General features: G+C 37.4%; 1 protein-coding gene across 1 annotated transcript in view; it reads left to right on the top strand.

The window, feature by feature from the left end:
* RASAL2 (RAS protein activator like 2) overlaps window positions 1-14,998 on the top strand; it is a 236,233-nt gene that overhangs the window by 194,201 nt on the left and 27,034 nt on the right. Inside the window, exon 9 of the mRNA XM_083358697.1 lies at window positions 9,593-9,737. Coding sequence (XP_083214823.1) covers window positions 9,593-9,737 — 145 coding nt within the window. The remainder of the gene's footprint in view (window positions 1-9,592; window positions 9,738-14,998) is intronic.

Here is a 14,998-nt window from a genome sequence, read left to right as displayed (position 1 = left end):
GGGAAATGTGTGTTTCTTGAATTAATGCTTAATATTCTCTGCTTATATACAAGTTCTGTATTCTAGGCTCCCCACTTCCTCTAACATTCTGTGTTCTTCTCTCCTTCACTTCCCAAGGCACTCCTTTTTGCCAGTTTTGTTTGGTTCGAATTGACGAGGACTCAGAGTGGTTAACACTGAACGAGTTTATTGAATACACAAAGTCAACTGTCAAATGTCAAATGTTGCAACCCTTTTATAGAGAAAGCGTTTGAACTGTAACCAATACAAACTGTCTGTTTTCCCGCTCCTTGGTTGTGGCGTCCAATGATTGCACCTTATTTTCCCGCTTTAAACCTTGCAAAGCTGCACAGTGTTTGCAATATCTTCTATGGCTTATTGCTAACTATTTACATACACAACACCCCTTACCCCCCAGTTGGTGTCATTTCTTTACAAAGTCCTTTAGGTATTTTGGTGGCCTATGTATTCTAGAAGGGTATCTGTTACTTTGGCTGCTAGGGGCCCCTTTTCCTGGTTGACTGCTTGGCTGCTGGTTACTATGCTGGTTACTACTGGACCTGGGCTCAGGGTTACTGGCTTCAGATGTACTGCCTTGTGTATTAGGTTGTGTTTGGGATTCAGTTGTCACTGGCCTACTTCGCAGGGGTATTTCCCAATCAATTGGACTGAATTGTTGTTGATGGGCATCTGGAAATATGTCATCTTGCCCCACCACTACACCACTTTCAGGCCTAATGTTATCTGTACTGTTTGCCCTAACTGAGCTTTGGTCCCCCTCAGCTGGCACACACCCACTAGATCTTTTCCTCAGCTGGTCTATGTGTCTTTTACAGACCCTATTCCCTTCCCCCTCAATGATGTATGATAAGGGACCTAAGATTTCAGTTACCACCCCAGGAATCCACTTATCCCCTTGGGCGTAGTTCCTGGCCCAAATCAAGTCCCCCACTTCAAATGTTCTGTTAGGAATGTCAAATTCAATGTTTGGTTGGAGTCGGTCGGGGTGTAGTCTGTCCAACTTGGTCAAGATTTTTCTTCCCCACCTCATTTCAGCTGGACTTTTCCCTGTAGCCGAACAAGGGGTTGTGTGTTGGGCCAACAAGAACTCAGCTAGTCTCTGATGCCAGTCACCTCGAATAATTCTTTTAAGCGCGTCCTTCGTGGTCCTCACGTTCCTTTCAGCCAATCCGTTGGTGGAGGGGTGGAAGGGTGCAGAAGTCTTATGCTTAATCGAGTTGGCCTTGAGGAAATCCTGAAATTCAATAGATGTGAATTGTGGCCCGTTATCAGACACTATTAAATCCGGCAACCCATGAGTGGCAAAGAGGCCCCTTAATGCCTGTATTGTTCTGCCTGCCGTTACTGAACTGACCGGTACTACTTCTAGCCATCTAGAGTAGCTGTCGACCACTACAAGGAACGTTAACCCCTGGAAAGGTCCAGCGAAGTCAATATGAATCCTGGACCAAGGATTCCTAGCTAACTCCCATTTATGTGTGCGGATGTGTTGTTGTTCAGGCCTGGAACGTTGGCACAGATGGCAATTGGCAACGCATTCCTCAATGTCTTGGTCCAATCCTGGCCACCACAAGTGACTCCTAGCTAAGGCCTTCATCCTTACTATTCCAGGGTGTCCTTCATGCAATTCAAATAGAATAGCTGATTTGTGGATTCCTGGGATTACTACACGAGTTCCCCAAAGTAAGCAACCCATATGAACTGATAGTTCATCCTTCCTTCGGAAAAATGGACTGTATTTTACGTCTGGGTTGGCGTTGGGCCAACCGCTCATGACCCAGGCCATTACTCTCCTTAAGATGGGGTCCTTATTGGTTGCCTCCGCTATGTCTTTAGCAGTTAGGGGCAGATCAGGAATATCTTGTAGGGACATTACTTGTCCCACTGGGGCAGGGTCCTCCTCTGTTGTGCTAAGGGGCAATCTGCTAAGAGCGTCTGCATGACCCATGTCTTTACCTGGTCGGTATTGGAGGGAAAATGAATATGCTGAGAGGAAAATGGACCATCTCAGCATCCTGGGAGACATAATTTGGGGAGTCTGTTTATCTGTGGTAAACAGTCCCAGCAGGGGTTTGTGGTCTGTCAGGATTGTAAAGTTCCTGCCATACAGGTAGTCGTGGAACTTTTTAACTCCTGCCACTATGGCTAAAGCTTCCCGGTCAATTTGAGCATAGTTCCGCTCTGCCTTGGTTAGTGTGCGGGAGTAGTAAGCAATGGGTCTTTGCATTCCCTGGGTGTCTAAATGGCTGATTACTGCCCCGACGCCATAAGGCGAAGCATCGCACGCCAGGTAGATTGGTCTATTTTCTATAAAGTGGGTTACAGTTGAGCTACTGGAAAGGATATCTTTTAAGGTCTGGAAACTCACTTTGTGCTTGTCTTGCCAATGCCAAGGGGTCTTCTTATCTAAAAGCCTGTGCAGTGGTTCTGCAATGGCAGCCTTATGTGGCACAAAAGTGTGATAAAAATTTACCAAGCCTAGGAAGGCCTGTAGCTCAGCCTTGTTCCTTGGTTCAGGAGCCCCTTTTATTGCTTTAATTTTTTCAGGGGTAGGGTGGACCCCGCTTTTGTCAATCCTGAACCCCAAAAAATCAGTGGATTTAACCCCTATGCTACATTTTTCCTTTTTTAATTTTAATCCAGCCTTTCTAAATCTACCCAGTACCTGTTCCAGCCGCTCTACTAACATTCCTTCATCTTTACCAGCTATTAGGACATCATCAAAGTAAGGGCATACTCCAGGTATGCCCTTTAAGGTCCTCTCCATCACTTCTTGGAAGATGCCTGGAGCAGCTGCAATCCCAAATTGCAGTCTGTGGACTCGGAACGCCCCCTTGTGGGTAACAATTGTTTGCGCCTCTGCAGCCTCTTTGGAAACAGTCAACTGTAAGTACGCATGCGCCAAGTCGAGCTTGGCGAAGATGGCGGCGTCCTGGATCGTGGCGAGGACCTGCTTCACCGTCGGGACCGGGTAAGCATGCTTTTTCATTCCAATGTTGAGGGTCGCTTTATAGTCGGCGCAGATCCTCACATCCCCATTGGGTTTGAGGGGTGTGACGATCGGCGTCTCCCATAAACCGCCCTCAACGGGTTCTAAAACTCCGAGGCCTACAAGCCGGTCGAGCTCGGCCTCGATTTTTTCTTTTAAGGCAAAAGGTACCCTCCGGGCCTTTAGCCTGATTGGATTTACTGAGGGGTCTAGGTTAAAATTAATGGGGGGCCCTTTGTACTTGCCTAGAGATCCATCGAATACGTCTGCAAATTCTTTGCAGACGGATTCGAGGGTCTTATTTTTAATCACAGAATTTATTCCCCCTATCCAAATTCCCAGGGCAGGAAACCAATTAAGCCCTATTAAGCTAGTCCTATTCCCCTCCGTAACTACCACATCTAAGACCCCCTTAAATCCCTTAAAATTAACTCTAAGGCTGGTCTTTCCCTTTACGATTATTGGACTTTTTTGGAAGTCCATTAATTGAATATTTGTTGGGCTAAGTGGAATTCTTTTTCCACTTAGTTGTTCAATTTTTTTCAGGGTTTCAGTGGAAATTATCGACACTGAAGCCCCAGAGTCGATTTCCATTCTGCAAGGAACCCCTTGCAGAAGGACTGTGATTTTTAATTTTCCGTCCGGAAAATTGTGCCCCCTTCCCTGCCTTTTCCGATTGACTCGGGCCACCTCCCCTGGGTTTGAAAATTTCGCCCGGGATCTAGGGGTCTCCTTGCCACTAGCATTGGGGGTTACCTTACCCTCTGGCCACACATCGACTTCATTCAGACGGGAGTCCCGGACGCGGTTTCTGCAGATGGCCTGGATGTGGCCGGTCTTGCCACAAGCCCTGCACTTGGCGGTGCGGAATCGGCAGGAAGCGCGGGGATGGTTGCCGCCACAGCTGCCGCATCGGTTCTGGGTGTCGTTGTCGCGCGGTCTGGTTGCGGTGTCCCGCCACGGTCGTTGTGCCCCGGTCGGTGGTCTCTGCGGTGTTGCGGGTTGTTGCCGGCGGCCGGGTTCGGGCCCTTCGCTTCTAAGTTGTCTGGGTGCCATCTTCCCAAATCGCCTGGAGACTTCGGCGATCTCTTCCTCCCACTGCTGATCCACCTCCCCGCAGTCCACATAGCCCTCTTGGTTAATTTCAGGTGCTGTCGCCATACTACTGCGGGGGGGGTCGCGATACCCGGTAGACTCATACGTTAGGAGTTCGTCGAGCACTTCCTGTAAATCGCCAGTAGGTTTGGCGATTATTCTGTTTTGTAATTGTTCATCGCGTAAGCCTAGCACAACTCTGTCCCGAATCCTAATTTCTAAATTATCGTATTTGCAACGAACTGCGGCTTCCCTAACGGCAGCGACGAATTTCTGTATGGATTCCCCCGGTCTCTGATTTCTCTTCTCGAAGATGCGCCGCCAAAAAAGTTCGGACCTTCGGGGAGTAAAGTGCACCTTTAGTTTTGCAAGGAGGTCGGCATAGGGCACGCTGGAGACTGGTTGTGGCTGGCACAGCCCGACAGCGACTCTGTAGACCGGTGTGCCGCAAATTGTCAAAAGTGCCGCCGCTTTTTTTCGGTCGTCGGTGATTCCGTTCACTAACAGGAATCCTTCGACCTGACCAATATATTCTTCCCAATCTTCGGGGAAGTTAGGGTCAAATTCCTTCAATGACCCGATTTGCGCCATTCGGAGAATTTTTTTTTCCTATTCTGCCGCGGCCGCTCGGTTGACTGTGACTCGCTCAGACTTTGCCGCCTTCACGACAATTCTTCCTAATCTCTGGTCTTCTGTCGATCCCACCTTCGTCGCCAGTTGTTTGGTTCGAATTGACGAGGACTCAGAGTGGTTAACACTGAACGAGTTTATTGAATACACAAAGTCAACTGTCAAATGTCAAATGTTGCAACCCTTTTATAGAGAAAGCGTTTGAACTGTAACCAATACAAACTGTCTGTTTTCCCGCTCCTTGGTTGTGGCGTCCAATGATTGCACCTTATTTTCCCGCTTTAAACCTTGCAAAGCTGCACAGTGTTTGCAATATCTTCTATGGCTTATTGCTAACTATTTACATACACAACAAGTTTTCTCTGTGTCTACAGTTTCCAGAAAATTATATTCTTTTTTTAAAAGTATTTTCTAAATTTTCTATTATTACAATTCATCAATGGTTAATGAATAACGTGTTGTCTGGGTTAATTTTTTGCTTAATAATAAAAGTTAAGTTCTTACTCTCTATCTCGATTTTCCAGTCATTGTTAAAATAAGTTTCATGTTTGAGAACATTCTGTGTCTTCTTTTTCTTTGATTCTCAATGTAAATCTTCCCATTTCAGCACAGTCCAATATTTACTTGATTATCTCTTCATCCAGTTGTGTTTTTTCATTTTTCCAATGCTGTGCAAATACAATCCTCACTGCTGTTAATCAGTGCTTTTTTTGTAAAAGAAAAAGGTGCTGGAACTCACACATATCATACAACCTGCCTTGCCTACCCCTACAAGGTTCCATCCAAAAAAGGTGCCGGAACTCCGTTCTGAGCGTTCTATGACAAAAAAAGCCCTGCTGTTAATACATGTAATGTTAAATATATACTTTGTTTATCAAATTTTTCTGGAATTATACCTAATAAAAAAAGTTCAGGTTTCAAATCTACGTGTTTCCTTAACATCTTTTCTAACCAAGTATGTATTTTTGTCAAAAACGTTTTTGTTTTAATACATGTCCACCAGAGGTGATAATATGTACCAGGATTTTGATTACATTTCCAGCATTTACTAGACATATTTTAAAACATTTTTGCTAATCTGACAGATGGAAGATGCCATCTATAAAACATTTTATGTACGTTTTCTTTATACGAAGTTGCCATTGTCAATTTATAGCTTCTTTCCCAAAGATTTTGCCATTCTCTTATTCTATATTGTACCCCAAAAAATTTGTCCATATTATCATTGTTTCTTTCACTTGTTCATCTTCCATTTTCAAATTTAATAAAAAGTTATACAATTTTTTAATCAGTTTTTCATCAGAAGTCAACAACACCTGATCAAACATTATCTGGTTTTTGTAAAAACCATATATTTTAACATCTTTATCATACCTCAATTGCATTGGCAGTCAAGGCCACCATCAGTCAATACCCTGATCTTCTAACTCTCGTTTAGATTTTAATTTCCCATCTGTATTCAGAATATCCTTATATGTTAGAATTTTCTCAAATTTAACTAAATTTGGGTGAACGGATGCTTCCATCGTTGATAGAGCCATCTTGGGATTTTTGTATAGATTTTTGGTTTTATCTTTTCCCCGACAAATAATAATGCGTTTCTTATGTAGTGGTTTTGGAAATATTCTTTTCATACCATAAAAATGTGTGCCATCCAAGTTGCAAGTCATGTCTTTCTAAATATAACAAGCTTTTGTTTCTAAGGGTTATCCATTCTTTTAACCATGTTAGAGACACATGCTTGGTAGTATAAGACCCAATCTGGTAGTCCTAATCCTCCATTTTCTTTAGCTTCTTGTAGCATTTTCAGTTTGATTCTGGCTTTCTTTCCTTGCCAAATAAATTTCAACATAAGGGTATTCAAATCATCAAAAACCTTTTCTCTATTTTTATAGGTGCTATTTAAAATAAAAAATAGTAATTTGGTAAAATATTCATTTTCACAGCAGCTATTATTCCTAACATAATAGTTATAAGTTTTTCCATTTTTCCAAATCTAATTTTATTTGATTTAGTAATTTTATATAATTATCTCTTTTATCATTGCACATTTTGCTGTTAAGTATATTCCGAAATATTTAACTTTCTTAACTATTTGTAAGTATTTTTTCTGACAGTTGCTGTTGTTTTTGCTTAGCTGTAAGGCTAATAACTATAACTTTGGTTTTTTATCTGTTTATTTTCAATCCTGCTATTTCTCCAAATTCTTCTATCCTTTTCAATAATTTAAGAGTTGTCTCCAACGGTTCTTTTAAAATGAATACCAGGTCATCCGCAAATGCTTGTAGTTATACCTTTTATCTTTTATCTCCATTCCTTTGATTTTCAGATCTTGCCTGATATTTCTGTTGAGAACTTCCAAAGTTACTATAAATAGCAGTGGGGATAGTGGACATCCTTGTCTTGTGCCTTTCTTTATATTAAAGTCTCTGTAGAGTCCCCATTAACAATTACTTTTGCTGTTTATCATATATTAATAATCTTTATAAAGTTTTCTCCAAAGTTCGTCCAGTTTAGTTGTTGTATCATAAATTGCCAACTTACGTTGTCAAAAGCTTTGGGGGCATCTAAGAAAATTAGTGCCATTTGTTTTCTTGGGTGCATTTCATAGTATTCCAATGTAGCTAAAATGATCCTTAAGTTATTTTTTATTTTGTCTTTTTGGTAAAAATCCATTTTGGTCTGGATGAATAAATTCAATCCAAAATCTTTTCACTCTCTCTGCTATTATTGAAGCAAAGATTTTGTAATCCATGTTTAGTACTGATGTTGATCTATAATTTTTTATCTGTGTCAACTCTTGAGTCTTTTTTTGTATTAAAGTAATATTTGCTTCTGCCCATGTGTTTGGTAATTTAGCCTCTCATTGCAAACTTCTTTCACTGGTGAGCTTAATGTATCTTGTAAGCATTTATAGAACTCTGCAGGTAGCCAATCCAGTCCTGGGGTTTTATCATTTTGTTGTTGTTTTTTATAACTTCCATCAATTCCATCATTGTAATTTTTTCATTTAGCATATTTTTAAAGTTCTTTGGATTTTTTGGTAGATTAGCTTTTTTCCAGATATTGTACTATTTTTTCCCGAGAGATTTTTTTGGTATCATATAATTTTTCATAAAATTCTTTAACTATTTTTTATTGCATAATTTTAAAATTGTAAACCACTCTTCTCATCCTGCAATTTATTTATCAGTTTCTTCTCCCTTTCTTTTTTCAATTTATAAGCCAGCCATCTTCCTGGCTTATTTGCATTTTCAAAAAAGTTTTGTTTTGCCTTTTTAATTTGTTGAGCCAATTCCTCTGACTCTCTTAAGTTTAGTTTATGTTTTATTCTCTCCATTTGTCTTTTCACAGCTTTCTTTTGTGGATATATCTGTAATTCTAACTCCAATTTCTTAAGATCTCGTTGGCCTCATGGCGAGGGAGAGCGGACCTCAGCTTCCCAAGGCTGATTCCTAACTGTAAATAGGAATAGTAACCTCTTGGGATACAAGGTTGTTGTTTCTTCCAGGGCCAAACAGAGAAAACTGGGTGTCAGTAGATCAGGTTCAAGTATTCAATTTAGCAATTATTTTATTATTCAACATCCAACCAGTACTGGAGGCTACTTTTCCAGAATAGGAAAGACTGGATGCAGGCTGTCTTTGCTAATTACTCACAATTCCTATGGAGGTTGCTGTCAATAAACTATTAAAGAGCAAAGTAGGCACAAAACACAGATAGCAAACTCAGACAGGAGGTACCAGTCTGAGTCACTCTTGAGTTTACAAAGATGAAAAAAAGTATGGGCAGATAAAAAACGCACCAATGATGTTTTTTAAAGTTGTTTCTCCATGCAGATATAACAGAGAGAATGTAACATCTTCTTCAACCACTCCCACCCCTGTACCCCACTGTGTTCTCAAGTGGGTAAACTGTGCTTGTATTGGCGTGGGATTAGATTAAACTTTAGAATGTGTAAATTGGTACATGGGATCACGTAGCTTGCTAACTACTATGTTGCACATTATCTCCTCATTTTAAATTCTTTTTATTAAGTTTGTTGTTAAGTTCTCACTAATGAAAAGTAAGTTTTTTTCTGTTCTATCTCATGACCTTTCCTCTGCATGGTCTTAATTATTCCATACATTGCAGCCAATAGCAACCAAAGCCCATCGGGTTCCACAATCAGATCCTGCCCTGTCGCATATTGTCTGCTATGAGACTTATCTATGGAACACCCTTCTTCTCAGGAGACATTCCAAAGTAGGACTAACTGTTTAGTCAGTAATCTCTCATGGCTATTGGCCAAGGCTGTATCCCCTCTGGCAATCAAAACAGAGATGCCTGCAAAGGCACAGAGCCTTGTGGCTGGATGGGAGGGGGCAATCCTACAGCAGGCTAGTTGGAGCCCTGCAGGCCACCAACATCCTTCAGGTTCTTCCTCCCATGTAAGATAGAATATTTGCTAGGCTCATTCTGTTTTTCCGCCAGAAAGCACTATTTTTCTATTAGAATTTTTTCGCCTGTCTCAGCAGTAGGCTGGCCCCAAGATGGAGGCTTTATTGAAGGATATGTTCTTCTTCACAAATAGAAAACAGCTCAGCTGGAGTGAGTGGACTTTATATATGAGGCCTAAGTGAAGTATATCTGCATCTTGCTTATAAAAAAAATTGAGCAAATTGTTCAATTGAATACATCTAACAGTCTCTAAATACCTTAGATTCCTAATAGGAGGTACTGTCACTCTTTCAGCATTTTCACTTTTTTGCTGAGTCAGTCGTTTTAGCCATCCAGCATATTCTACCCAACCTCTGTCCATAGAGTACACCTATCATTATATACATCATCTTTTTTCCTCACCTTTTTTCCTTTCAGGACTTCTTGACTGATCTGGTGATGTCTGAAGTGGATCGCTGTGGGGACCATGATGAGTTGATCTTCAGAGAAAATACACTTGCCACCAAATCTATTGAGGAATATCTCAAGTTGGTGGGACAGACGTACCTGCAAGATGCACTAGGTATAGAAACATTTCTCTATGATTACATTTGCTATTTCTTATTTTAAAAGTTCATTATGAACCCATTAAGGGAGAAGAGGTGATCTAATTGCTGAATCATCATTGAGTCAGAAAAATGAGTTAAAGTAGCCCAATCCGAATCTTTGGATGTGGGATGAAATACAGTATCTGCTGTAGTTTCTAACAAACTTGAGAATGTTAAATTCCTTTAAGAAGCAGAACGTTTTCATTATTCACATTATTCAGCCATGCAATATATGTGGCTTTTAATGTAGATAAGAGTGCTTTAATTTGTGTTCTATTCCTAATCTGACTTCCTGTCCAACTATTTTAATTCTAAGCCCCTTTATTATTCCTTTTTAGTACTGTTGAAAACTATAATAAATCCCTTTAACTCAAACTCATGAGAAATAACTTGGGTGAAGTCTAATCTATAGAGAATAGATTAGGAGTAATTAATGTAGGCATCACATGCTTTCCTTGCCTTTCTCTTAACTGGATTCCTAATGCTCATCTGCAAATTCTATATCCTGATATCCCATAGCCCTTCTAAATAAGTCATTCTCTGTTTTGTCCCAAATTGTGGACAAATACACCTCACCGCACAGCAGTACTCGGGCTATCAACACAGGCTTCCAAATTGTCAACCCAGCATCCTAACTATGTGAGCATTCCCCCCCCTCTTTTTGGTAAATTAATTTTATTAATTTTTTTCATACAATTCAATAGTACTTATTCAAAAATGTGTTGTCTGAGTTTATTGTTCACTAATACAAATTTAATTCCTAATCTTTATTCTTTTCTCCAGCCATTGATAAAATAAGTCCCAAGTCTGATAGCATTCTTTCTTCTTTTCTTTCAACCTCGTAGTAAGTCTGTCCATTTCTACACAAGCTAATATTTTTTTAATTATTTCTTCTTCTGATGGTAATTCTTCCTTTTTCCAATATTGTGCAAATATGATTCTTGCCACTGTTATCACATGTAAAATCAAATATATACTATGTTTATCAATCTTTTCTGGCATAATACCTAATAAAAAAAGTTCAGGTTTAAAATCTACATGTTTTCCCAAATCTTTTCTAGCCAAGTACGCGTTTTTTCCAATACCTCTTTGCTTCAACACATGTCCATCATACATGATAAATAAGTACCTGACTTATGTTTATATTTCCAACATCTATCTGACATATTTTAAAACATTTTTGCCAATCTTGCTGGTGGCAAGTGCCATCTATAAAATATTTTGTATAAATTTTCTTTATAAAAAGCTGCCATTGTCAGTTTATAATTTCTTTCCCACAGGTTTTGCCATTTTTCTAATTCTATGTTATATCCAAAGTTCTTTGCCCATGTTATCATTGTTTCTTTAACTTGTTCATTTTCCATTTTCAGATTCAATAAAAATTTATAGATTTTCTTAGTTTCTCATCAGAGGTTAATAATGTCTGATCAAACAAGGTCTGCTCTTTATAAAATCCATACAGTTTGACATCTTTATCATATCTAACTTGCATCATATCTATCTCCACCATGATAGATCTACACCCTGATTTTCCATCCCTTGCTTAGATTTTAAATTCCCTTCAGAATTTAGAATATATCTATATGCCCATATTTTCTCAAAGTTAACTAAATTTGGATGTATAAATGCTTCCATTGTTGACAGCCATCCTGGTATTTTCAAATATATTTTATATTTTATTTTTTCCCATGTTAATAGTAATGCATTTCCTATATAGTGGTTCTGAAAGTACTTATGCATTTTATTTTTCCCATAGCATAAAAAGGCATGACAGCCAAGTTGTAAGTCATGTCCCTCCAAATATAACAATCTTTTGTTTCTGAGAGTTATCCAGTCTTTTACCCATGTTAATACAGATGCTTGATAATATAAAACCCACTCTGGGAAGCCAAAACCTCCATTTTCCTTAGCTTCTTGTAGCATTTTCAATTTAATTTTAGCTTTCTTTCCTTGCCAAATAAATTTCAAAATTAATGAATTTAAATCTTCCCAAAAAAATTCTCTTGTTTTATAGGTATCGTTTGAAATAGAAACAGTATTTTTGGTAATATATTCATTTTCACTGTAGCAGTTCTTCTTAACATCGGCAATTGCAAGTTTTTCCATTTTTCCAGATCCAATCTTATTTGGTTCAATAATTTTATATAGTTATCTTCTTTTATCGGTGAACATCTTGCTGTTAAATATATTCTAATATATACAACCTTTTAAACTATTTGTAGTTATATTTTTTTGACATTTGTTTTGCTTATTTGTGAGATTTTTAACTATCACTTTAGTTTTTTCTCATTTTCAGACCTGCTATCTCTCCATACTGTTCTATCTTTTCCAATAATTTAGGAATCATCTGTAAAGGTTCTTCTAAAATAGATACCAAGTCATCTGCAAATGCTTGCAATTTATAAGTTTCACCTTTTATTTCTAGTCCTTTAATTTCTGTATCTTGTCGAATATTTCTGTTAAAACTTCCAAATTTAAGATGAATAACAATGGAGATAGTGGACATCCTTGTCTTGTACCTTTTCTTCTCTCAAAATTCTCTGTGTAATCTCTGTTCACAATCACTTTTGCTGGTTATGGTATATTGTTTCAATCATATTTATAAAGTTTTGACCAAAGTCCATTATTTTTAGTTGTTTTCCAGGAAACATTATCAAATGGGCATTTAAAAATATTAGTGTCAATTGTTTCCCTGGATGCAGTTCATAGTATTCCAATATGTCCATTATTTTTTAATTTGTCTCTTTGGTAAAAATCCATTTTGAACTGAATGTATAAATTCATTTAAAAATCTTTTCAGTTTCTGCTATTATTGAAGTAAAAATTTATAATCCACATTTAGTAATGATATTGATCTATAATTTTTATCTGAGTCAAATCACAACCTTCTTTTGGTATTAAAGTAATATTTGATTCTGTCCATGTACTTGGAAGTTTAGCGTCCAACAAAAGTTCATTACACACATCTTTCAACGGTCCACTTAATATATCTTGTAGGCATTTATATAACTCTGCTGGTAGCCCATCTGGTCCCGGTGTTTTTTTGTTTTTTGTCTTCTTATAACCTCTGTTAATTCCATCATTGTTATTTTTTCATTTAATATGATTTTAAAGTTTTCTGAAATTTTTGGTAAATTATTCTTTTCCAGATATTGAATCGTTTTTCCCCATGAAATTTCTTCTATATCATACAGTTTTTCATAGTATTCTTTAATTATCTTTTTTATTTCTTCATTTTTAATTTGAAAGAGCCTTGTTCATCTACTAAATTATTTATCTGTTTTTTATCCTTCTGTTTTCTAAGTTTATAGGCTAACCATCTTCCAGGTTTGTTCGCATTTTCAAAAAAAAATTGTTTTGCTCTTTTAAGTTGCTGTGCCAATTTTTCTGATCCATTAAATTTAATTTATGTTTTATTATTTGCATTTGTTTTTTTCAGTATTTTCTTTTGTGGATTTATTTGTAGTTCTAATTCTAGTTTTTGAAATTTCTCCCTTAATAGTATATATTGTTGTCTTTTTTCTTTGGTTTTTTTTTGCCATGTATGTTATAGCTACACCTCTAAAGTATGCTTTGGCTGTATCCCACACATTTTGTAGTTTTGTATCTTCTTTTTTTGTTTTCTTTAAAAAGAACTCCATTTCTCTTGTTGCTAAGTCTATGAATTCTTTTTATTTAAAAATGGATTGATCCAATGTCCATTTTATTTTATTTTTTGTATTCCTTTCCATGTCATTTTTAAAGGATTATGATCTGCCCATGTATCTAATTCTATCTCAATCTCCTGCATATTGGTCATTAATTCAGATGTCATCTAAATCAAGTCACTTCTGGACCAAGATTTGTGACTATTTGAATATAATGTATATTGTATTTTTTTCAGATTAGTTTCCTTCCAAATATCTTGTACCCCAATTTCCTCTATCATATTAAAAAAGTCTTAGTCTTTTTCTTCCACTTTTTCCTATTCTACTGATTTTATAATCCAATGTCCCATCTACTATTGCGTTAAAGTCTCCTATTAAACAAATATTTTGGTGTTCCATTTCTGTTATTTTTCTATGGAGATTTTGATAGATTTCTTCTTGTTTATTATTTGGTGCATACATTGCTTTGTTTCTGATATAGAAATATTTCTACCATCACAATTCTTCCTTCTTCATCTGAATAAATCATTTTAGTATCTGTTGTCTCTTTAACATAAACAGCTACTCCTCTTTTTTCTGTTGTGCTAATGCATAATAGAGTTTCCCAATTTTGGGGTATTCCAAGAGTTTATAATGTTTTTTATATGTTTCTCTTGCAAACAAATTATATCAATATTTAATTTCTGTAATTTTTTGAAGATTTTATTTCTTTTTGATGGAGAATTCAGTCCATTTATGTTTACTGAAAAAGTCTATTTTCTTTTCTCCCTTTTGTTTACTTACACCTTCTTATTCTAATATACATTAAGTTATTAAATAAAGCTAATATACAGCTAGAAAGCTGGAGATGGTCCAGCTAATAGACACCTGCAAGAAATTTATGATTGTTTATGGCCATAAGCTACCTTTGAAATGATAGTTGCTTAAGAACTCTCAAGTTGAAAACTAATATAATAGAGCCAATAGTTTCAGTTGTTACTGGTAAACAGTGGTTCACTATTGCATTTCTTAAAAAAGAATTGGAATTTTACATTAGAATATCTGAAAAGTGAATGATTTTGGTAAAATTTCACACTGATGAATATATAGTTGTCTGCTTTCTTTTCTTTGATTTTTTTTTGAATTTCCATTTTCTTCTCACATTTTGTCAGCCTATAATAGAAACGTAGATTTTAAAAGGAGTGGGAAAATAATATGTGAAAGACAGATGAGACTATCTGTTGGGTGAAGGAGCGATTATTATTTTTTCTAGGAAGGTTTATTTGTAATCATGAATAATGTTTGCACTTCTCCAGTCCTCTGATATGACAAATCCTGTACTCCAGGATTTCCCAAAAATTAAAACAAGGCTCAAAATTGATATCCACAATTTGTTTAGCTAGGTCACAGGTCTGCAACCCGCGGCTCCGAAGCCGCATGCGGCTCTTTCAGCCGTCTCTTGCGGCTCCCAGTCCTCTGCCATGTGCAGTTCAAAAAAAAAAGTGGGACTAAAAAAGTTCAACCAATCAATTCAAATATGCAGGGTAAGTGCATATCTTGCCATGGCTCCACTCTTCAGTCAAACCCTGTTCTGCGCATGCGCGCATGTA

Source organism: Vipera ursinii (genome assembly GCF_947247035.1).
Source record: "Vipera ursinii genome assembly, chromosome: 3".
In the NCBI taxonomy this organism is placed as follows: Eukaryota; Metazoa; Chordata; class Lepidosauria; order Squamata; family Viperidae; genus Vipera; species Vipera ursinii.
The sequence above is the reverse complement of the archived record's forward strand: the minus strand, read 5'-3'. Positions and strand labels throughout refer to the sequence as shown.